The 24,266-nt window shown below is 48.6% G+C and overlaps 1 protein-coding gene across 3 annotated transcripts; it reads right to left on the bottom strand.

The window, feature by feature from the left end:
• Positions 1-634: 634 nt before the first annotated feature.
• Positions 635-23,430, bottom strand: TPRA1 (transmembrane protein adipocyte associated 1). Of its 3 annotated transcripts, none has more exons than XM_012543697.3 (11): positions 23,018-23,430; positions 10,395-10,522; positions 10,080-10,212; positions 6,328-6,414; positions 5,865-5,937; positions 5,652-5,731; positions 3,821-3,931; positions 3,482-3,542; positions 3,020-3,122; positions 2,799-2,879; positions 635-2,213 (listed from the first exon to the last, which is right to left on the bottom strand). In XM_012543697.3, exons 2-11 carry the CDS (start codon positions 10,502-10,504, stop codon positions 1,973-1,975), a joined length of 1,080 nt encoding a protein of 359 aa, XP_012399151.1. In that variant the 5' UTR covers positions 10,505-10,522; positions 23,018-23,430; the 3' UTR covers positions 635-1,972. The 3 variants fall into 3 exon arrangements, with proteins under 3 accessions (XP_012399151.1, XP_031812065.1, XP_031812069.1); XM_031956205.1 differs by lacking the exon at positions 23,018-23,430 and adding an exon at positions 22,803-23,009; XM_031956209.1 differs by lacking the exon at positions 23,018-23,430 and adding an exon at positions 9,105-9,207 and having other exon boundaries at positions 10,395-10,487.
• Between the last annotated feature and the right edge of the window lie 836 nt (positions 23,431-24,266).

Genomic DNA, 24,266 nt, shown 5'->3' on the forward strand with positions numbered 1-24,266 from the left:
CACCTTCATGTAGCTACAGTGGGAGTAAAGTGAGTGGTAGAGGGGAGTCCAGCTCCTTCAGTTTAAGGTCTAGGGGAGCCAATGGTCTCCCTGAGTCACTGCTAAGCCCCCAGCTGCATCCAGGAACCAAACCAGGAAGGGCAGGTTCTGAGCCCCGGAAGGGTCTCTTCACCAGCACCAGCAGTGACCGACAGCCAGACCAATCTCGGGTTCTTCCTGCTCTGAGGCAGCAGGAGGACGGAGCGTGGGCAATGGAGTGAGAGAGCCTCAGGCCAGAATCCCGCCCCAGGTACTCGTAGCTGATAAGTCCCCAATGCTTGGTGCTTCGGTTTCTTCTGTAAAACGGGGACAAGGACAGCACTTGCCTCCTGAGGCTCTCTGGGAAGACTAGCCCTTCTTCCCGAAGAGACCCCAGAGCGGGACTTTCCCATTAGGGCCCTCCCAGCCCCAAGCCCCTGCTGTTTCTGACCTCGCTCCCCCAGTGGCTCTTACAAACCTTTTCTTCCTCCTCGTGCCTCCGCGGCTCCCCCTTTTTCCCCCCTCAAAGTTAATAACCTTGCCTCATTTCGCACATGAGGTAAGCTCCTGGCAGAAACAAGCAAGTTGTTTCTGACAAAATACCACATCATTCAAAGACTTTTTCCCCCTTATTCTTAATTCTTCTTTTAAAAACAAAGGGAGAACAGCAAAATGTGCACAACTTAGAGATCCTTCTGCCCAAATGATGGGGCAGACAGTAAGGGAAGAAGACTTGGGGAAGAGGCTCACGGGAGGCGGGGGGCGGGGGGGGGGGGAGCTTCCTTGGGAAGATGGTCCCCCGGGGCTGAGGCTGAGCTGCCACCTCCATGCCTGGGGAGAAGAGACAGAGCTGGGTCTGTGGGCCTCAGGGCTCTTAACCAGGGCTGGTGGGGAGGGCAAAGGGAGGTGGGAAAGCTGCCCTTCAGAGGGCAGAGCCAGCCTGGCGCCCTCCCCACCTGACCTCAGCACAAGGCCCGGCCAGGAGAGGGCCCGCGTTTCCCAAGTCAGGCTCAACTCTCAGGCCCAAGCAAGGCTCTCCCAAGCGCCTCTTCTCTCACCCAGGCCCCAGGTGTCCCCTCAGCACCGTGCAAAGGGCAGAGCAGGGGAGAGGGGAGGCCCATGCAGGGCCTGAAGGCCAGGACCCCAGCCCCACTACCACACACATACACACACACACACACGCACACACACACGCACACTCACACGCACACTCACACACACGCTCCCACGAGCGCCTCTGGGTCAAGGGTTGGGTAGATGCTTCTCTCAAAGGCAGGAGGAAAAGAGACCAAGAAGCTCCTCACAACACAGCCCCCCTCCCTGCCCCGGGCCCGCTCTGTCTGGCTCTGGGAGGCTCACCGCCCAGCGGCCCCGGGATTAGCAGCATGGGGAGACTTGCCCCAAAGAGGGAGCCAGCTTAGACTCTGACACACAAGCGGCCGCCGCCTCGGCCCATTCCCAGAAGGCTCGAGCTCCCATGGCGCGGGCTTCTCTCCCAGATGGCCCCCACTTCCAGCTGCCTTCTTTCTCCTCTTCATCTGGCCAGCTCTGTCCTAGCCTTCCTCCGGGCCTCTGCCCTCTACTTCGGGGCCCCTGCGCTGTGCCTGAGTCTGCCCTCTCCCAATCTCCTGCCCCCCATCCGTCACCCAAGCAAGGCTTCCCAAACACCCCGGCTCCTTCGGGCTGGCACGGAGACATTACACTTAGGGTCCTGTGCCACCCGGCCCTGCCCCTGCCTTTGGGCATCCTTCGGCCTGGCCTCCCTCCTCTCCCGGGCACCTCCCTAGCTGCTTTGGCCAAGACAGGGAGTGGGTGATCAGCTCTGGGGCTTGATGCCTGCAACTGGGGTTAGGCTGGTCTCAGTGAGGAAGGAGCTGGGGAGTCCAGAGGTAAAGCCCACCCTCTGCTGGACCCCACCCTTTCTGGAGGAGAGGGGACAGAAGCCCAAGAGGGCTCAGGCGTTGATGGCCTTCCAGCGCTCGCTGTCGGTGCTGTTGATGCTGCCCACGTGGCAGGGCATGGAGGCCACGTCGTCCAGGTAGGCGGCCGTGTCGATCTGCGTGTTGGAGTAGGAGCCCACGGGCACATCAAGGCCCTCCCGGCGGGCCACGGCGTACGGGTGGGGCAGGTGCACGTCGGGCTCCTCTGCCTCATCCACTTGGCATTTGTATGAGAACAGGATCTTGGGCTCGGCCCTGAAAGCGGGAAGACATAACACAGAGGTTGGGGGCAGGCATCCTCCCAGCCCCTCAATCCGCCAAAGCTGCCCCAGAGACAGTGCTCAGAATGGGTGGGAGGGGAATGAGACCCCCCCGCCTCCCCCTCCCCCAAACACACACAGATATACAACAGACAGACAGATACACACATTCCGAGGCATGCCCATGACACACAAACCCCCCAATACACAGATATACCCAAATACAGAGATATACATCACACCCCCCACACACACACCCAACACACACAGAGCTGTACCACAGAGACGTACACATGCCCAGAGGCACGCACACAGGAGGCACACACCTGCACACACACCTGCACACACACCTGCACACCCTCCCCAATACACACAGACACACACACACACAGAGGCAGACACAGAACACACACACACTCTTGTCTTTCAAGATGAAGACGCTGCTTTCCTACATGTGACCACAGGGTGGCAGCCACATCCCCTGGATAAAGACCCTCCCGCTGTGCTTTGGGGCTGGGGGAGCTTCTGGGTTAGGACCCTCACCCTCTCTCCAGGAGTCTTGGGGGGCAGGATCACTCACCCAAAGAAGCCCTTGAGGAAGGCCACATAGATGAGGGGGGCAAAGAAGCTGAAGTAGAGGAAGGTGGTCACGTCCACACAGCTGGAAGGGGAGAAATTGGGGGGGAGATCAGGAGTGAGGCTCAGGACCTCAGCTGTCCCCCATCCCCCCTTGGACTCTCCTAATGGCTGTTCCCATTGCACTCTCCCCCATCCTCCATCACCCCCCACCCTGCCTCCTACCAGAGGCCCTCGATGATGTCCACACAGAGCAGGGCACTGCCCAGGCCTTGGACCAGGTTCAGCAGGGCCAAGATCCCAGCATAAATATAGAAGCTCCTCCGGGCTGCAGAGAGGGAGCATGGAGACAGTAAAAGTCTGCCCTGCCCACCACCCACTACCCACCATCCACGGAAGGCTGAGGGGGAAAGCCTTAACCCCCTCCAGGAGTCCTGCTTTATAAGAGTAAAGTGGAGCTGAGGCCATCACAGCAGGACTGGCTGCTGTCCACTGAATTCCTAGAGTGGTCCCAGGAAAGTGAAGGGAGCTCCTGGGCAGCGGCTTCTCCATCCCTCAGAGTCCCACTCAGGTGTGACCCTCCCCCTGCCCCTAGGGAGGTGAGCCAATGCCGCCTCTGCACCGCCGTGCCCCACCTCCCCAAGGTGCCCCCCCTTCCCCTTCTCTAACACACTCCTGCCTGCTCACATGGCAGCGAGATCCGATCCTTCAGAGGCGTCCTGGGGAGAATGACCACCAGAGAGTAAACCTAAGGACACAAGCACAGCGGGGAATCAGAGCAGGGAAGAACTTCGTCATCCTGAAGCAGAAAGAGCCAGCCCCAACACCAACTAGCCTTGGGACACGCGCTAAGCTACTTGATTTCTGTGGGCCTCAGTTTCCCTCCCCTAGAAAATAGGGACAATGATGTTTGCCTGAGCTCACCCTCAGGATGTCTGTGAGCAAAGGGAAAGAGCGAGTGGTAGATGGGAGAGGGGTCCCCCTCAGGCCCTCCAGGGTGCCCACCCTCACCTCGGCCAGACTCACCAGGAAGAAGAAGCAGGAGCTGGCGAGCCAGAAGTGGCGGCCACCGTGCCCATAGATATTGAAGTCATCGGCGGAGAGGTGGGAATCCGGGTACAGGATCTCCAAGGTCCCCTGGGAGGCCAGAGCAGAGGGAGCTCATCTCCCGCTTGTTCCTCCCTGTGCAAAGGCCTCCAGCCCTCTGGGCTCTCTGGCACACCCTGCCAGGCCCATGAGCCGGAGCCCCGCAGCGATCAGGCCACAGACGCTCTGAGCCCGGCCACGGCCCTGCAGGCTGCCCCGGGGAGAAGGCCCCCATCACCCCCTGTCTACGGCGCCGGGAGGCAGGCGAAGCCCTTGCTGCCACATCCGACAGGAGGCACTGGGGGGTTCGGCCAAGGAGACCCTATTTCAGGGGGTATGTTGTACGAGTGTGTGTGTGTATGTGTGTGAGTGTGTGTGTATGTGTGTGAGTGTGTGTAGGCATGTATGTGTATACGGGCACACGCATGGGGGCCTGGGCTGCCCAACCAGAGCCAGCGCTCTCTGCTTCCCTGGCACTTTCTTTTCTCGCCACAGGGCACTCAGCCACGCCAGGCACACAGGCCTTGCCCCTACTAAAGTGAGCGGTCTCCCCTCCGAGCCTTCTTTGGAGTTCCAGGGCAGCCTGTGATGGCCCAAAGCAAAGTTTGGGGGACAGACGCCCACACCAGAACCTCTGGATTTTACAAAGGCTTCATTGCCTGCCAATACCCTTTCCTTGATTGGAATAATTGGTCACAGATTTCTTGGGGGTGCTCTTCTCTCCCTCTCCCCATCAGAGATACTCCATCATGCTGGACATAGGAGCCCTGGGTCTGGGTCTCTGGCACTGATTTATTCCACCGGACTCCAATAAATCCTTCCCTTCCTCTGGAACTTGGTTTCTCCTTCTGTAAAATGAGGTGCTGGACTAATGGACTGCTGAGGTCTCATATCATGGTTGTGGGAGGTTCTCTTGGCTCTGCCCTTTCTTTTCAAAATAAGGGAATAGAAGGGGTAACACAGGTGTCTGTCAGACACCAAAATCTGTCCAAAAGCCTAAACAAATATTTTTATTCTTTGTGGCTACAAACAGCATGAAAAATCTGAGGTGTTTTTTGTTTTAGACATCTAAAAGAAATTCAACTGTACAAAGAAGTGAAAGAACACATACCTTTCACAACAGATTTGGATTTCCACTTAAACTGCAAAATTTCACGTCTCTAACATAGGAATTAATAAAAACAGCAGCCCAGCGAACAGCCCTGCCATAGAGGCAGTAAATATTTCTACCTTGCTACTTGCTGCATACATAATATACATATACATACAAATACATGCACATATTACACATATACAAATACATATTTATATGCATATAGACCTATGTCTATAGACATAGACATATGTATCATATATGCACACTTTATATATTTTTATTTATGTGTGTGTGTGGTAGATGTACGCATGCATGTATATGACACTTTGTCCAAACAGTCCCTTCCTCACTGCTACATAAGAGCTTCCTTAGCTTTCTTCAAAGCCTGGTGCAGGTGCTCCTTCCTATAGGATGCGATTCCTGATATCCCTCTATAGCATTTTCTCCCTTGAGATTACCTTGTGTGCACTCTCTTTACTTCTTGCATTTGCTCTGTGTCTACTTGTATTTCCCTTGAAACCCAATAGAAAGTAACCTCCTGGAAGGCAGGACCTATCTCATTTTGGTCCTTGTACCCCCACTGCCTTGTGTTTAATAAATGCTTATTGCATGGAGCACTATCACTCTTCTGACCTTCCCTCCCCGCCGCCCCCACAAACCCACCCTCCCTTTTACCTGAGTGGCCGAGTAGGCCAGGGACAGAACCGTGGTGATGGCCAAGACTCGTTTGATGCTGGATTTACTCTCCAGGTGACCTAGAAGATGACCCAAGTGGCCAGTGAGGGTCACCTCTAGGAAGCTGAGCCCACATGAGGCCCCTAGTCTGTTTCCCCAGAAAACTGCCCTCCCTCTGCCCTTAGAGACCAATGTCCTCAGCTCAATCCATACCAAAGGCGAGGCCCAGAATGATCACACTCAGTTCAATGGCCAGAAGGAAGAAGCGAGTGATTTCCCATAAAATCTGAAAAATATAGAAAGTTAAGGGAAAGGTGAAAGAGGAAATAAACAGACCCCAGGGTATTAAATCTCCACCACTCTTTGCCCTCTTGCCCCTGTGCCAAACACACCCTAATTTCTCTTCCCTCACCCAGCCGGCCTCCTTTTCCCTCACCTACCAGCCCCAAATCCTCTTCACTTACCTCCCATCCATATGTATACATGTTCACACATACTCATACACGCATGTACACACGTGCGCGAGCACACTTACACACTCACTCATACATGCATGTGCACGCGCACACTTACAGTCACACTCACACACTCACCCCCTCTGTAGTCTAACAGTTCACTCCTGCAGAGCAGTGACAAGACCCAGATAAGCAGCTTCTCCTCCCATGCCCACACTTACCTTATCAGCCACTGTTGCTGCATCGGAAGTACTGACTGTCATAGAGACCACGGCCCTGGCTATGCCCACCAGAGCCACCACAAACACCTGTTGGGAAGGCCATGACGAGTAAGGCTTAGGACGCCCCTCATCCCAGACTCAGAAGCCAGCCAGCCGGAGCCACCAGACTTAGATGGCCCGGCAAGGGCAGCAGTCCAGAACTGCCCCAGACTTTCTCTCTCCTTCCCCTGCCCATCCCATCCCATCCCCTGCTACTGCTCAGTCTAGGAACTGAGACAGAACCAGCCCCGTCCCACAAAGTTGAAAGAGACAGGGACACGGGAAACACTCAAACCATTCCAGACAAACAGGTACATCAAGAGGACGGCTGTCTGAAAACTACTGGCTGAATGGAACTGTGGGGGCAAATCCAGAAAGGCATCACAGTGGGGTGATTTCTAAAGAGCTATTAAAGTAGGTCATGATTTGGTGATTTGGTAGAGAGAAAAGCCCTAACAAAGACACAAGCACAGTCCAGGGAGCAAAGTTCCACCAAATAGGTCACAAGAAAAGAAATGGCAGGTGACGTGGAACAATGGAATGAATATGAGGGCCTAAATTCGTTCCTCACTCTGCCACCTGTGTAACTCGTGGAAAGCCTTTCTGGGCCTCAGTTTCCCCACATATAAAATAAGAGAGTTAAACTAGATGGCCTCTTCCAGGTCTCAATTCATGATTCTCTGGAACCAAGATGGAAGGGCCCAGAAGAGAACCCAGGAAGCACAGCCACTAACAATTTACATTTACCAATGCAGGCGTCTATGGAAAGTGCTTTCCCATGCAATCATCTGACACAAGTCAAGCCAGGGAAAGGATGTAGCAAAAAATGAGCTGGGCTGGAATCCTATGGAGATCCAGGGTTTAGAGCTGCAGGAAACTAACCTCCGTCTTGCTGAGTGCTAGGGGGAGTGAAAGGGAGGGTGAACACAAAGCAGATTTTCTCTCTGCCCTCCAACAGGGCTGCACACACACATCCCACACATACAAACACCCATGTTGTAGGACAGTGCAGTGAAATGGAAAGAGCACTAGCCCAGACACCAGGGAAAATGGGCTTCTAGTCCACCTAGTCCTGTCTATCTCCTATGTCCTATGTCCATCTGTGCTACTCCCTTACAACATGACTCTCTCTCCAGATCTGTCTCATCTGTCCTTTTTTACCTCATTGAATTTGTTGTGAAATTCAAGATAACTCAAGGAAGTGTACAATGTACTACACTGGAGACAGGAAGATAAAGCACACAGTCCTGATCCTGAAGAAGCTTATGGGGAAGCACGACATTCCTTATGACTACAAGGAGAAAGTTGTGTTAGCTCTCTGAACCTGAGTTTTCTTAGTTGGAAAATGGGAATACTACTCTTCCTTGTCTCATCCTCTTCAGGTTCTTGTGAGGAAGGAGCTTTGGAAGCCATAATGTACTGGAGAAACAGGAATTACTACAAGAGAAAGTACGTGCTGCAAAACCTGTGCTCCTTGCACCAAGCAAGGGCTGCAAACAATTGGGATTTGTCCACGAGGCTGGTCAGACTGACTTTTAAACATTCACAAAGCTCTCCGGACCCAGCAAAGCCATGTTGGACCCAGTGAGGCCAGTCTAATGTAATGAACAGAATCCGGAAGAATTGTATTCAAATCATTCATCAAACACTTACTGACTATATGTAAATCTGGGAATCATTTAATTTCTCTGAACCTCAGTTTCTTCATCTGTAACAACTCTATGAATCTATCTGTACATAACCTATGATCTTATTCTAAGTAGGCTTACCCACATGCTCCAGTAGTTTAGTGAGAGTGGACTAATCTCAGGATAATCCAATTCCTGTCCAATTGAATTAGAAAGTGGAAATCCTCAGGGAAGAGGATGTCTGAGATAAAAAGGTTCTAGAAGGAGGAGTGATGGGTGCCAAGGATCAAGAAGGGACAGACTAGAAATTGCTTCAAGAGCTAATTTGCAAATGCTTAGCCATATTTCCTCACTGTCTCACATAATAATGATTCTATAAAATGGTGGTATAAGAATGCAATGAAAGATACTGCACCAAAAGAAAGAGAAAGACAGATAGATAGGTAGAAACATATAGAGAATTTGTCAAGTGCCTGCAATCCTAAGAAAAGATGGATCTGAAAATAATAGGAAAAGCAAAAGGAAACATATTAATTGATCCAGAGTAAAGTAAGCAGAACCAGAATATACATGGCAAAGTAAAATACTGCTCCCTCCCCAATTAAAGCTGAGTGTAATTATAAATACCAAGCATGGATCCAAAAAAGGGATGAGAAAATGCACCTTCTTCCCTTGTTTGCTGAGTTGGGGACCCATGAATGTGAAACATTGGATGTGCTTTGTGGTTCAGTTGAGAACTTGGCTAGTTTTGCTTAATTGTCTTTTCCCCCTTCCTTCTTTTTTATGCTTTGTTATAAGGAATAGCTCTCTAGGTAGAGGAATAAAGAAGACTATAATAGAAAGTGAAAGTAAATGTAAAAATAAAAGATGTTAAAAAAAAGTTTTAAATAATTATTTTAACAGGACTTGTGATTTAATGTCACAGTTCATAAAACTCTCACCCAAGGATGTAGGCAGTGCAAGTATTATCACAACCTGAGCTTACTGAGAATAAAATTTAGGGCCAACACTCAGCACAGTGCCTGGCACATAGTACATATTTAATGTTTCTTCAGTTGAAATCCATCCAACAAGGCCCTATAGTGAGGAAGGGATGAGGACAGAACTCACACTCAGCACTTCTGACACCAAATTCAGTATCTTCTCTGGGGTCTGGAGGTGGATGTGAAAGCCAGCTGAGCAGGTGCCTCCAATCCTTGCTCCCAGCCTCAGACTGTACAGGAAACAACCATTTCTTAAGCACTTACTATGTGCCAGACACTGTGCTGTGCAGCTTGACAAATATGATCTCACTTGATCCTCACAACAACTCTGGTACTATTATGATGCCCGTTTTACAGTTGAGGAAACTGAGGCAGGCAGAAATTTAAATAACTTGCCCAGGATCACAGAGTTAATATCTGAGGCTGGATTTGAACTCAGGGCTTCCTGACTCCAGTCCAGTATTCTATCCCCTAGGCCACCTAGCTGCCACCAAGAGACCTGAATAAAACCAGGCCTTCAGTCCCCTTCAGCTCCTCTTGGCACTGATTCCCCCAAAAGAACGCCATTACAGCAGTTAAGTCTCAGACTATACAGCCTTGGCCCCAACCAAAAGCCAAACTTGCTTTTAAAATACAATGGCAGGACGAGAAAGGATAAAGAATTAGGGCTGTCCAAACCAGTGTTTGGTGGGAGCAACCTGCAGGCCTGGGTGGATAAGGAGGCGGGGTCCCAGAGGAAGAGATCCCAAGTTTGGAGCCTCTCACTTCCCAGGTTTAGTGGGGTCCCTAAGGACTACCTGCTCTGCCAGTCTCCAGAAGCCCACAGTTATGAAACCGCCCAGACAAAACAAACAAGCAGCAGTAGAGGGACCTTGGGAAGGGAATAAGCATTTATTAAGTGCCTACTAAGTATCAAGCACTGTTTATACAAACCTTATCTCCTTTGTTCTCAGAGAGGGATCTGAACAAAGGAAATTCCCTGGGACTGGCGAGTAAAATTGGACCTCTCTGGTTCTCAATTTCCTCAACTATAAAATGAGGCGCCGCCGGCAGTGTTGGAAGTGGGGGGGGGAGGAGGGGGGAGGAACAACCCAGGACTCACCAGGATATAGAAAGTGGTAAAGATGGGACTGGAGGTGATACGTATCTTGGCACGAGCCGATGGCAGCTTCCAGAGCAGGAAAGTGAAGAACAGCACATTGGGGATTAGCAGCACGAGGTCCCAGTACCGCACCCTGAGCCACAGGCCAAGACTGGGTTAGGGAGGTCCAGCCCAGCCCAGCCCACCCCCTTCCTCCCATCCCCATGACACCCTGGACCTTGTGGCCCCACACGACCCAGGGAGGTGCTACTTGGGATGTCCCTGGCCCTACAGAGGCACAGACCCCCCAGCTGTGCCTCCTCTCCCCCCACTCACCGGGAGGTGCCGATATCCTCATAGAGCAGAAGCAAACACCGGTGCGGGCTGGTGATGTTGGGCAGAGGGGAGGGGGCTAGCGTGGTGTTGCTAGTGTCCCCGTCCGCCATCTTGCCTTTGCGGTAACCCTGAGGATAGATCAAGAGGAGAAGAGATTAACAGCAGAAACAGGAGATACGAGCTTCAACTGATGCAGGTATCCTCAAAGGCAGCTCTTTCTGTAGGACCCCCAGAGGGAACAGTTAGCACTTTTCACCTCAGGGAGGAGATGGGTCTTGGAAAATGCCAATCACTGAGGTGGAGAAGTCAGGATACTGAGGAGACAGCACAGGATGGCAGAAAGAGCCCTGGATTTGAGGGCACAAGGCCTGGGTTCAAATCCAAACCAACTCTGCCACCTAGGAGGCTTTGGCAGTCAGTTTTCCTGGGGGACTCCTAATTTCCTTCTTTGTAAAATGAAGTTGTTGGACTAGCCTCAAAAGTCCCTTACACTCCTAAATTACAGGCTCCTAATTGGAGAGAGGGGAAATGTGGAGCAGGGCTGCAAGAGTCTGAGAAGGATGCTATGCCATTATGAAGAGACCTGAAAGGAAAGAACAAAGGTAAAGAGACAGGAAGGAGTCATTCCTGTTCTCAGGGAGCTGACATTCTACAATGAGGAAGGAAGGGAATAAAACAGATAATGCACGAATGCAAATACAAAATTATTTCAAGGAAATGATAACAATGGGGAGCTCAGGAAAAGGCCTCTTTGTAGGAAGTAGCACCTGAGCTGTTCTTGGACAAAAATTTGGGATTCTACCAGATGGACTCGGCAAGCTATTGGTGCAAAGGCCTGGTGATGGGAAATGTTTTGTTTTGGAGGGAGACTGTGAGCAGATGGGTTTGCCCAAAACTAGAAATGTTACTGCCCACGTGAGATTGTTTTCTACTGGGAAGCAATTTTAAAAATTTACATAATTACTGATTATTCTGCTTGTAAATTTCAACATTTTAACAATTTAAATAGAAACTGAAGCTTGGTGAAAAGTCGTGTCTAATTTGTGTATTCTGTCAATTATTTGTACAACTGTACCAAAATTTTAAACGGGGGGAAAAAACCACCCAAAATTTAAGGCCAAATTTTGATGTGTGAAAGAGCTTCTGGATCCTTGGTCTATTGTTTTTATTCCCTCACTTCAAAAGAAAGAGCAAATCTGATATTTTAATTTTATAGATGAGGGAAACTGAAGTCCAGAAAAGGTAAAGTCTCCCCCAAAGTCACACAGCAAGTAAGTGGCAGAGTCTTGGCTCTAGATCCCAAATTCTGATCTCCTGACAGTGAAGTCTAGCTCTGTAAAATGAGGTTGACACTGCGGCGAGTGATGAGGATTGCTGAGGAGGGACCACACTCTCCCTGTAATCCTCCAAAATCTGTTACCAATGAGGCAATCAAAGAAAGTATTTGTTGGGACTAAGGACAACAAACTCCCTCTGGGTGCCATCTCCCACGAGAGTGCTCCCTTAGGCAATCTAATAGGCCGGGGAGCTGGGAGAAAGGTCAGACTGGAACTGGACATCCGGCATCCATCTGTACAGAGGGGATGGAAATCACCAGGAGAGGAGGCAGAGAGAAAGCAAGAGACAAAGCACCCAGATGGGGAGCTGAGGAGAAGAGGCAGCCAGGTATCTCAATGGCTATAGCACCGGGCCAGTCGGGAAACCTGAGCACAAATCCGGCCACAGGCATTTGCTAGCTGTGTGACCCTGAGCAAGTCACTTCATTCTTTTCAGTTTCTTCCCTTGTCAAACAGGTATAATAAGAACACCCACCTCTCACTTTGTTGTGAGGATAAAATGAGATGTTTGTGAAGTGCTTTGCAAAACTTAATGCGCTCTATCACTGCTAGTTAACACTACTACTACTATCAAGAGGAGGCAGAGAGTCAGAGAGGAAGGATGAGAACTTAATGGTATAAGATAATGTCAAACAAGGCAGTAAAATGGGCTGGAGGCCAGAGAAGGAGGCCCTACCTGCCAGTGGACCACAAGCCTGGCAAGGTCTAGGATAGCAATGGCCACTCATCTTCTGGAGAATGGCTTTGACGGAGCGGCCCAGGAAGGAGGACAGAAGACCAGAAGCAGGGCCATGGTGGGCAGGCCAGTGGGAGAGCCAGGCTGTCCTGTATCCCGGCAGAAACCCCGGTAACTTAACTTGTCCTAGTGTGTAGAGGTGCAAGGAAGGCTGTGGCCTGCCCCCAATCTGGGCCTATATTCACTGCCCATCCCAAGGTTTCTCAAATTAAACATCTACTGGGTGCCCCTTTCCTGCCCAGAGATGGAGAAATGCAGCCACACCAGTTGTCATCTGTGTGGCCTGAGAAGACCTGGTTTTCAGCTCCTCAGGTTAGCAAGGGAAACCAAATAAATTCATCACAGAATTATACCTTTCAAGGAACAAGGATATGGCCTAATCTAAATGTTCAGGAGGAAAAAAATGGACAAGCCAAATGTTTAAAGTCATTATTACTCACTGGCAGATGCATGACTGAAAACCAGCCCACTGGCTCCGAGGGCAATGTGTACTGAGAACTCAAGTTAGGATGAAGTAAGGACAGAAAAAGCCCTCCAATTAAAATCAAAGCATTTTATAGGGAAAACATTCTCTAAAAGGAGAGAGAGCTGAGACAAGAGAAAGAAAGGTCAGAATGCAATCAGTGGGGGGGAAATGAGGCCTTGTGGAGCCACAGAAAACCATGGCCCCAAGAGGAATCATCTATTCCAAACTTGCAGACTGCGAAACTCTTGACCCAATCAGATTAAAATGCAACTGGGGAATGTTTCATTATTAAATAAAAATATAAACAACTCAGATAATGTGAATTTGTGGCTTTCTAAGTATCTAACAGTTTCAGTACCTCTGATCTTGTCCAAACCCTTTATTTTACAGATGGAGAAACCGAGACCCACAGAAATAACACAACTGGCCTAAGGCCAAATAACAAAATTGTACCAGTCAGGACTAGAATGCAGATCTCCTGAAGCCCTGGGCAGGCTACCAGGACATTCCAAGAATCCCCTTCCATCACTCAGAGGGAATTGAAAAAGTTCCTTACATGAATTCTAACATCTGTAAGAATGGAGCACCTTCAGATACACACTTTCCTAGGAAGTGCTATGTGAGCCAGGAAACCAAACATAAAATTTAGTCTGAGAACCAGCACAAGTCAGATGGGCGTCAATCTGGAACAAGCCCTTTAACCCCTGGGCCTCAGTGTCTCATCAGGAAAATGGACAAAAAAAGACTAGAATGATTTCTGAACTCTCTGCTAGCATCCTCCTTTTTATAACCCCAACTCCCACCTAATGCACTCATTAAGAACCAATTAGATATAAGATGCAAAGAATAAAAGACAAAATGGAAAACAGTTCTTGCCCTTCAGAAACTTAATTTATAAGGTTTGGGGAGGGGAGGTGGGGAAGGAAATCCAACTGGCAAACAGAGAAACTGATACCAATTAAAGGTGAGACTCTAATCCTAAAGGCTTCAACTCTACTAGGAAAGGAAGGAAGGAAAGGAAACTCTACTAGAAGGAAGTTAAAGACTGTTTGGAGGGAAGGAGCGCATCCAGGATAGGCAGGTGGGAGATGGAGCTCAGAGGAACAAGGACAAAGTCTGTGAAGGGAAGTAATGTAAGTGGAGGAAGTTGAAGTCAGAGCGGAGGCCTACAAAGGCCCAGGGGATGAGTCTGTATTTCACCTTACACTGCGAGTAAAATAGTGAGCAGGTTTGTGCTATTCCTAGACCCCTGTCCATAGGTAAGACTTCTCTCTTGGGTCTCTTATTAAAAAGGGAACTGTGCCAGAGTCTTGTGTACTTAATAAAGACTGAGATTCTGGGCCTTAATTTTAAAAGCCAGTGAGCTGGCTGGTGTTTCTCCCCATTGGCACAAGGAAACGTGCACTGGAGTGAGCTGGGTGAACAGCGCTGGGATCCTGACCGGCAGCTACTGCGTCTTGGCCAGATCGCTTTCCCTCCCGTGTCCCTTCGGTGTCATCTGTGAAATAGGGACAGGAATCTTTGCATCAGGGTTTGGTAAACTTTTAAGCTCCATGGAAAGGGGAGCTCTTCTCACTAAAGCCCACCTTTATATCTTTCATCACCACATGGAAGCAGCACTGGGCTCTGGATGCCAATGGAGGACAAGCTAGAAAGTATGGCCCCAGGACAGAGATAGTGTGTTTTGTCTTTGGATCATGAGGTATCCAGGGGGAATGACCTGCAATCAGGAAAGCCTGAATTCCAATCCAATCTCAGACACTTAGTAGCTGTGTGGCCCTAAACAAGTCACTACAGCTACTTGTCTCAATTTCCCCCTCCCAGGGTCATTGCTAGAATCAAGTGATCTATTTGTAATGTGCTATGCAAAGCGCTCTATAAATGATTGCTATTATAATTAGAATAGCTAAACGACAGGGGGAAGGACCAGCTAATTAATTTTCCGGCCATCCCCACAGGTAAGCACTGCCTGCTGAAATACAGAGGTGTTGCAACTGACATCAGTAAATGGAATATTGGCAGATGCTCCAGTATTTAAGAATCATTCTCAAGGGAGAAAACATTGATCTAAGGAGGAGTCCTGAGACTTTTTGCGTGATTCTCTACTACTTGAGTGACCTTGGCCAAGCGCCTAATACCTGTGGGCCTGTTTAAGAGTCCTGACTGTGAGTGGAAGCACAGCAGAAACCAGAAGAAGCAGCAAGGAGCAGGGAAAGGTTCTCATCCCTGGCCCCAAGCTCCAGGTGCCAGGTTCCATCTTTGGCACCCTTGGAAAAAGGCTGATGACTGGAAATCCCACTTCCACCCTGGGACGGAGGCCCAGAAAGTCAGAAGAAACTTCTTTAGTCTTCCCCTGCTGAGCGCCAGGGGCCAATGTGCTCTAATTGTGCTTTCGGAGGAAGAAGGGACCTTGGATACCCTTCTTCTCCCTGGTTCAGGCCCTCACTCTGCAGATGACCAGCTGAGGTTGAGAAAGTTGTGACTTGCCTGGCTCACATTGACAGTGCCCAGCAGGGCAGGATCTGTTCAACAAGCAATTGTTAAGCACCTACACAAAAACCAAACAAGCCCAGACCTCAATGAGTTTACATCCCAAGGGGAGGGGAGATGCTAGGTACTTGGGGGAGCAAACACAAAATTTCTACATGGCAAATATGAAGCAATGGAGGGATGGGGAGGGGACGCTTGAACAGAACCAGAACCCATTTCAGGGAAGGAGGAAGTTCCATCCTGTCCAGAAGTCAGAGGGAGATCACTTATGGACAAGAACAAAGTGACAACTCTTGCCCTGGCTTCCCACTGGCCTGCTGAGTGGCTTCCCCGGCCTCAGTTTCCTCTCTCCAGTTTGGCAGGGAAATACCATGGTGAGCAGCTACCCAGGTATTCACAACCAAGCCCATAAAAGCTCAGAAACGAACTGGCTCAGGGTGTACCTCAGAGTCACCACGCCCACCTAATTAGGGCCTCCAGTGCCATCTTTCCTCAGCCCCTCCCCCCAGACTCCCTTTTCCATCTCCATCAGCCCAGCCCACAGGATGCCCGTGGCAGGGACAAACTCCGGAGTCAGGGAGATCAGCCTTCCAGAGCAACCTCAGATACTCATTAGCCAGGTTCACTACTCGGCTTCCTATAATGGAGGGCAGTGACCACCCACCTTGGAGGGCACAAGGAGAGAATATGTGTGGTTAAGCCCTTGGCAGGATTTCATGTACTACAGAAATGCTGGCCACAATGATGACTGCAGTGGGAGAGGAGTGGCGGGGACCATGAGCTCTCTCTCTGCCTCAGTTTCCTCCTCAGGGTCTGGGGACTCCCAACTCACCTAGTGATGGTTCTTCTTTATTATAGCCTCCCTGCCTCGGGTCTCCAAGGGAAAATAACAAGAAGTAGGAAGCCTTCCAACCAGGGGGGGAAAGGAGCAAAGGGGCATGAAGGGAGCTAACCCCTGGCCGGCCCTCTGACCTTCCATTGCTCAGTCTCCCCTCAAACCTTGGGAAGAGGAAAAAATCCACTGCTGGAGAGCCTGTTCTCAGCCTCCTGGCAGGGATCCTAACACAGAAGTCCCACCTGGACTAGAGGAGCAGGAAGTGGCCCAGGAATCTAAGAACAAATAAGTCTTAAGTGACTAAGGCTTGTTACTTGCTCTACCGGCCTGGTGACTTCCAGGGGCACACTCAAGACATCCCTTCGGGCTCCAAGGCACCAAGCCGGCAGGGCATCATGGAGGCTGACACCAAGGATCCCGGCTGGCGCTCACGTCCCTCATCCCTGCTCCTCGGCACCTGCAATGACAGGCTCCTTGGGTATAATGGGATGTCACCTCCTGGGTCTTCCTCTGAAACCCACCTCCCCTAAACACTAAAGATCAATCTCTGGAAAGGAGAGAGAAAACAATGTGGCAGTCTGATGTTCAGGAGAGGGACAGAAATGTGACCTATTTACTGCACTTCTGTGTGAAACAAACCTGTGAATTGGATACTTCCCGGGCGAGGGCTGGGGAACACAAGCAAGGGGGTGGACGGTGTTCTCATTGCCAAGGCCTTTAGAGGCGGCAGGTGGAAGGCTAGCCTTGGGACTGGCCAACTAGGGCAGTTAGGCCCTCTCAGTCACCTGAGCCAGAAGTGAAGGGTGCCTCCCCCCCCACCCCCTGCAGCTGCCACAGACAGGATCCTCCTCCCCACTGCAACAGCCATCTCACCCTACAAAGCCTGGCTCTCTGAGCCCATCAGATGGCCCAGGCTCCCAGAGCAGCGTTAAGGACAGACAGTCTCCCATCACTTGCTGGCAGCTACAAAGCCAGGTTGACAAAAAGCAACCCACCTGCTTCTCAAGGTCAGCCTGCCCCTTAGCCGACCTCCACACCACCCAGTGGGCAGCATGAGTCTCCAGCAGCTCCTCACAGCTAAGGGAACAGAGGCGCTGTGCCCGGAGAGTCCTGAGGCACATGCACTGTGCGGCCATCTTGGCCCGGACCCAGCCTATAGGACCTTTTGTTATCCTTAGAGACATCCAGCAATCTCAGGTGCCCCAAAGAGAACATGTACAAGCCAGGAGTTCTCCCCCTGGGGTTTGTGACCTTGTTTCTGTCTTTTTTAAAACACCTAGATAACAAATAGCATTTCAACATAAAAGGTTTCTTTGTGGTTAGTCCACTGTATTTTATTTCAAAGACTGATTTTAAGAAGAGATCCAGAGATTTCATCGGACTGCTGACCAAGGGGTGAGTAACAGAGAAAGATTAGGAACACCTGCTCCAGGCCAAAACCCTGACTTTAGGGATGAGGAATCAAAGACCCAAAGGAGGGAAATATCCCAGAAGGGCAGCCTCAAATGTGACTCTTCTGACTGGGCCCTTCTGTGTGCCTCGATGCCCTTCCAAGCTGCTGCCCCAGCTGGAGATGGGCCGCTGGCTCCAACCCCGAACCTCCTGTGATTCCTGAATGAAACCAGTTGGTTCCAGGTTTGCTTCCTAAAGGACAAATGAACAGACCATCTACTTTTCCCAAAACAACAAACCAAACCAAACCAAGGCCTCCTCTGGCTCAGCACCCCAGAAACCCCTCTGTTTTGCCTCGGCTGACATCTCTTTTTTACACTAGTAAACTTCAACTCTAAGTTGAGGGTCAGAAGGGCAGGAGGCATCCTCTCCATACCAAGGAGATCGCAGGCCACATTGTGAAAATGAGCATCTTTAGGTTTTTGCCCTTCACCAAATTCTACTCTAAATCATCACAGAAGTGAGTAACCCTGGCTCCTCCAAGGCACCCAAGGGCAAGCTACCTGTCTCTGGAAAAGGCCTTGGACCCAGTGACAGCCAAGGGAAAGAAGGCTCATCAGGCCCCAGGAGGCAACCCCTTGGCCATGGCAACCACAACTCAAGATATCACCACCCAGCAACTTAGTGCTGTTGGAGACCTGCCCTCCCCGGCAAGACCGTGACAGTGATGGAGATGGGGTCCGAGGGTGCTAAGAGTTCCCTAATCGTGCAGCCATCCACAAAGACCACCTTAACACAGGAGGTACCTAGCCAAGGAGGGGACACACTATTAGAGGAAAAGCATCTTCACCACTGACATTCTCATCATAAATGAAACCAGTGGAGAAAAGCAAGACTGGCCAATATGTGTTGATTTGGAAGGGGGAAGGAGAATGAGTCAGAAGGGGATACAGAACTATTTTGTGACTACCTTGTCAGATGTAATATATGCTTGAAGAAAATCATACATAAGCTTGTAGATTCACACACAATCAATCATCTCTTTTGTGGAAGATTATTAAATTTGTAATAAAGAAAAACTACAGGAGCAGAGAACAGAAGGGAGCTGCAGCTGAGGGCGGGATGACTCCCAAGATCTCCTTAGAAAGGCCAAGTTGTCAGGATTCATTTCAAAAGCATCAGGAAACTGTCATGTCACACAACCTCCAGACATCTCGTATTGCTCACATGTTTAGTATCTGCAAAAAGGTAACTAGGAACTAAGAATAGCAGCAGCATTTAGACCACCATTTCTAAGGGGTGGAGAAGCACAGAAATCCTACAAATTAAACCATCATCTTGGATACTCTGTGACTTAAATACACAGAAGAAAAGAACCCGGGAACAGTGAAAAACACATTAGAAAAGGAAGGAGAGCAGCCAGACTCATGCCTGAATATCATGAATACTTTGTTGGAAAAAAGCAACAAAGGGTGCTAGAAACAGTAATACTCTGGGGTCTCACCAGTTCAGGAGCTCTTCCCATGCCACAATTCACAGTCCCCCAGACCTTCATGCCCACAGACATTCTGAAGCTCACTCTGGGTTGGGGATGGACAGGGAAGAGGCATCTCATGTGCTTGTGATCTTCCTGGACTTCTCCTGGTTTTTCAGGGTCTCTGGTAGAGTGCTCTGGTTATCCCCCTCTCATTCCTCCTTCTTGCTGATTGATGACCCAAAGACAGCTTTTGCTCTAGTTCTTCAGGATTCTGACAGTTCCACATCCCATTCTGCTCAGGCCCATCATAAGCCTTTCCATCCTCTGGGACAGATTCAATTTTCATTCTCTAAACATCTCCATGTCTTCACTTTCATGAGGCATGGGGTCAGAAAAAAAGAGCTTTGCAATTTTCTGAGAGCAATCCAGCCCAATCTCTTCTGCTTTCAGCTAAGTTTTGAGCCCAACTCAGTGTCTTTGGTATTTTTGTCCTAAGCATTCATAGTGATAGACAAGCTCTCCATTTGGACGTACTGAAATCTGGGCAAAATAAAAATTCTTCATCCACATATCTTTCCTATGTGGATGATTAGGATTAAAATCTTTTCATTGCAGATCTCTTGCAGTCTCTGCGATGTTCTAGGGCTTGATGCAATAAGCAAAATATCATCAGCAAACAGAAGGATCCAGAGGATTCACCTTCCTCTGAATTTCCTCTTTGACCTGTGTCTTTCTCTCCAGCATATGCCTTTGGTAAGCATACAGCTTCCTATTTTATGTTTCACCTAATGTTTGTGAGCAGAGAATCATTGACCAGAAAGGAAAGAAAGGACGAAAAAAGCCAAGCACTATGTTAAGCATTTTAAGAATATTATTTTATTAGATTCTCACAACAACCCTGGAAGGTTAAACGTTATTATTATCTCCACTTCTACAGATGAAACTGAGGCAGAGATTAAGTGACTTGTCTAGGATCACAAAGCTATTAAGTACCTGAAACCACATTAGCCATTGTACCACCTGGTTGTCTCAAACAGAGTTATTTCTGCTGTGGTGTTTTCCTAGGAATCTTTGGATGCTGACATGGTGAGGAAACAGACACATTGTAATGTAAGAATCTGTTTTGTTCTACCAAATTAAATGTCTTTCATAATTGATAAATAATAAGCCAATGCATCTTGTGGGATCTTAAATTCTGTCCATCTTTTAATTAACTGTGACATAATCAAGATGTGGTCCCTGGCTAAACACTGCTTGCCAAAGTCAGCAACAGCACTTAAAAAATCCAAAGAGCTAGGAAAGGCAGCCAAATTGGATGAAGTGGCCAGAGAGGACTCTGAGGGATCAAAATAAATAGTATTTAAGGAGGAAAAGGAATGGGAAAATCTCAGACTTTCATTACCTTCATCTGCCACAATTTGTAAAAAGCATTCCCTAATCAATGGGCAGTCACTTTTGTCTCCAGCTTTTGTAGCCACAAAAAAGCCACTTGGAATATTTTTGGCAAACATAAGACCTTTTGTCTTTGACTTCCTCAGGGGACTGCCCAGTGGAGCAATTGTTGGGTCAAAGGGGATGAACAGTTTAATAACTTTTTCATGTAATTCCAAATTTACTTTTACAGAAAGATTGGATCAATCCACAGCTCCATTAATGGGATATTGAGATTCCAGTCTTCTGGTTCTCCAACGTGGATTATCATCTTTCTAATGCGACAGGAATTAGGTGAAGTCTCAGAATTGTTTTAATTTATTCTACCAGTGATTCTGAGCAATTTTCCATGTGGTTATTAATAGGTTACATCCCTCCTTTTCAATACTTTTTATATCCTTTATCCACTTATTAGAGTCACATGGTAATCATATATTAGAGTTAATTCTCCTTATTTGAATATCAGATTTCTATAAAATAGTTTAAAAAAAACTTCTGATTCTACTTCATTCATGAAAAAAAATCATTTTTTAAAGTTTAAATATTATTTGACTATTTTATTCTTTCTTTTATGCTTCATTTGTTTAAGAATTATATTCCTTGTCATAGCTTTGTAAAGTTTCTTCTGTTGTCCTCTAATTTTTTTATAATGGGACCTTTTCTATTTAGGTCATAGAGTCATTTGGAGATTATGGCAAATATGTGTATATATACAGTGAATACATATGTGTACATACATACATACAAATATTTGATTATATATTGATATGTCTGTGAGTATATACACACATATCATGTTTAAATCACGTGCAATATAAGATCTAATCCTCTCCTGGCAGGCTGCTCTCCACATTTACTAGCAGCTCTTGTAAAGTACAGATCTTTCTCTAGCAGCTTGGAGCAAGTATTTATTTAAAAACAAAAAACACTAGGCTACTTTGCTCAATTACTTTTGGGTACTTCTTGTTCCACGTATGTACTTTTCCATTTTTTTTAAAAACCAGGACCAAACTGTTTTAATGACTATGGTTTAATAGTACAACTTCAGATGCAGTAAAAATGCTAGGTCACCTGCACAATTGCATCTTTTTTGTGATCTTCCTTGAGGTTCTTGGGCTTTTGTTTAACCAAATTAATTATTTCATCTAGTCCTACAAAATAGTCCTTTTGGGCTACTAGTTAGTTGGTATAGGAATCCATTTTTAAATTTAGATGGTACATTCATTTTTAATGATATCGACATGGCCTACCCATGAGCAATGAATTGCTTTTCAATTCCATAACTCTTCCCTGATTTCTGTAAAGAATGCATGTTAGACATTTATAAAAACGTTAAGTGTGTCTCAGGAAATTAACTGGCAGGTGTCTTAAGCAGGTAGGATGGAATTTTTCTAACTCTTGCTCTTGAGTTTTGTCTGCCATATACAGAAAAGCAGATGGTTTTTACAGGTTTGTTCTCCAACACAGGAGGCCTAGGGTTGCTCATGGATATGCGGAATTTAGAGATGGGGCCAGGGCTGCCCGGATTCCCTTCCCTATGGGAAGTGGGTGGGAAGGGGACAGTTTCCTGCTCAGTAAATTGAGAAATAAGAGAACTGTTGTCTATTCAGCTACAATAGGTTCTGACTCTGCAGCAGCTGTGACCCAAGGAGAGGAAGTGGAAGATCAAAGATCACACAGACTACACTGAAACTGAAAAGGATTTTGGCGGACATCTAGTCCAACTCCCTCACTTTACCCTTGGGTAGTTAAGCAAGGGGTACAGGCAGGGAGAAGCGGGATTCGAACCGAGGTCCTTCGGAACCCTCCTTGCTTCTCTGTTCCAGCTGTGCCAGGAGTTTAAGAGGGGATGGCTCTGTCTCCAGATGTGAGAAGGGGGATGTCCGCCTGTCCATCTCCAGGTGGTGTTCCAGGAGTGGCTCTCTCCAGTCGCACAAGAAGGTGACTGTCTATCCAGATATGGGGGTGGCTCCCTCCAGATGTTAACAAGGGGGGATTGTGGGTCTGTCTCCGGATGTGGTAAGGAGGGGGAAATCTCTTTCCAGATGTGGCGGGGGTGTCTCGCTCTCCAGCTGTGACAGAGAGGAGACAGACGCCCCGTGACCAGCTGTGACCAGGAGCGGGTCACGGGTTCCCACTCCACCTGTGCCCCCAACTGGGAGGCTGCGGCCCCAGCTGTGACCAAGGCTACTGGGGAAGGGACAGGATGGAGAGAGAGGCGCCGGCCCTCGGGGGCCTCCTTACCTGAACACCTCGAATCTGCAGCCGCTCAGCGCCCGACTCCCGGGCGGCCCATCAGCCGCCCCCTCCCCGGCCCTCAAAGGCCCAGCAGCCTCGGGCTCCTCCGGCTCCTCCGCCGCTTCCGACCCAGAGGACGCGGAGGAGAGGAGGAGGAGGAGGGGCAGGGGAAAACGAACAGCCTGACCGGCAGGGCAAGGACCGTCGCCCAAGAGCCTCACCTGGCGGACACCGAAACGCGGAAGTCGCGGTCGCGTCTGGGGAAGCTCGGCCCCTCCTGGACTCCCTCATCTGGCTCCGGGACCAGCCGAAAGGCAGTCCGTGAAGGCTGGGAGCAAGGGGGAGGGGATTGTGGAGGTGGAAAAATACCCAAACTCGCCAACCAGCAGGGACTAAAAATTTATCTGTCATCCCTGGGTGTAACGTCCATCCCCGCCTCTCCATCACGGAGTAGCCAATGGGACTGAAGCACTCTGAGATCTCGGCTTAAAAGAGAAAGTAAATAGCAGAAGTAACCAATGGAAGCAGTCTGAGGCGGGACGCGTTGAATTTTCTCTTAAAGAGACAGTCTCTGGTCATCTCCCGAAGGCCATCCTCTCACCAGCCTCGCAACCCCCTGCCATACCTCTCCACCAAGGAACAGGACCAATGCAACAATCCAGACCATTAGCACTAAAAGGGACCTCAGGGGTCCAGTACCTTTATATTACGGATGAGGTTCAGAGAGGTTGTGACCAGCTAAAGGTCACACGGGGAGTGAAGTTTGTGCAACCTGGATCTCGAACCCAGGTCCTCCTACTCTAGATAGTGAGAAGCCTTCAGAGAATGCCATTTCTTTGGTTTGATTTTTTTATACTACTTTTAAAATCTTAAGTAAATATTTATTTAGGAAGCCCTCCAATCCCTCTCCTATTCATTTAGAAGAAAAATCGATGTGATGTTACTATATATGAGAGGGAGAGGAGGGAGGAAAGAGAGAAAGGAGTTCGAGGAAAGGAAGGAGAAAGCCAGGGAAAGAGAGAGAGAGAGAGACTTCAATTTGCACTACGCTCTCTCTCTGGGGTACCATGAGTTCTTTGAAATTGTCTTAGATCAGTTGTTCAGGGCCGATCATTTTATGCCATTGCCATTGCTGGAGCTGTGCACAGTGAGCTTCCTGTTCTTCTCGCTCATTTTGTATCAGTTCATATAGGTCTTGCCATATTTTGATTTTTGCTTTGTCTTTTTTAAACTGTTCCCACTCACATGCATACATATATTGTATTTAACTTATACTTTAACATATTTAACATGTATTGGTCAACCTGCCATGGGGGGAGGGAGGAAGGAGGTTGGAGAAGGAGGGGAAAAGTTGGAACAAAAGGTTTTGCAACTGTCAATGCTGAAAAATTACCCATGCATATAACTTGTAAATAAAAAGCTATAATGAAAAGAAAATAAACTGTTCCCACTCATCATTTTTTATAGTAT

Source organism: Sarcophilus harrisii, chromosome 1, assembly GCF_902635505.1.
Source record: "Sarcophilus harrisii chromosome 1, mSarHar1.11, whole genome shotgun sequence".
In the NCBI taxonomy this organism is placed as follows: Eukaryota; Metazoa; Chordata; class Mammalia; order Dasyuromorphia; family Dasyuridae; genus Sarcophilus; species Sarcophilus harrisii.

What these genes read in the sequence shown, in the direction of transcription:
- TPRA1 (XM_012543697.3), bottom strand. Translation starts at nt 10,504, where the DNA reads ATGGCGGACGGGGACACTAGCAACACCACGCTAGCCCCCTCCCCTCTG. An exon ending in CAGCAACAGTGGCTGATAAG is followed by an intron (nt 5,938 to 6,327) that starts GTAAGTGTGGGC and finishes TATATTTTTCAG; the next exon opens with ATTTTATGGGAAATCACTCG. An exon ending in TGGCCTACTCGGCCACTCAG is followed by an intron (nt 3,932 to 5,651) that starts GTAAAAGGGAGG and finishes CTGGCCTCCCAG; the next exon opens with GGGACCTTGGAGATCCTGTA.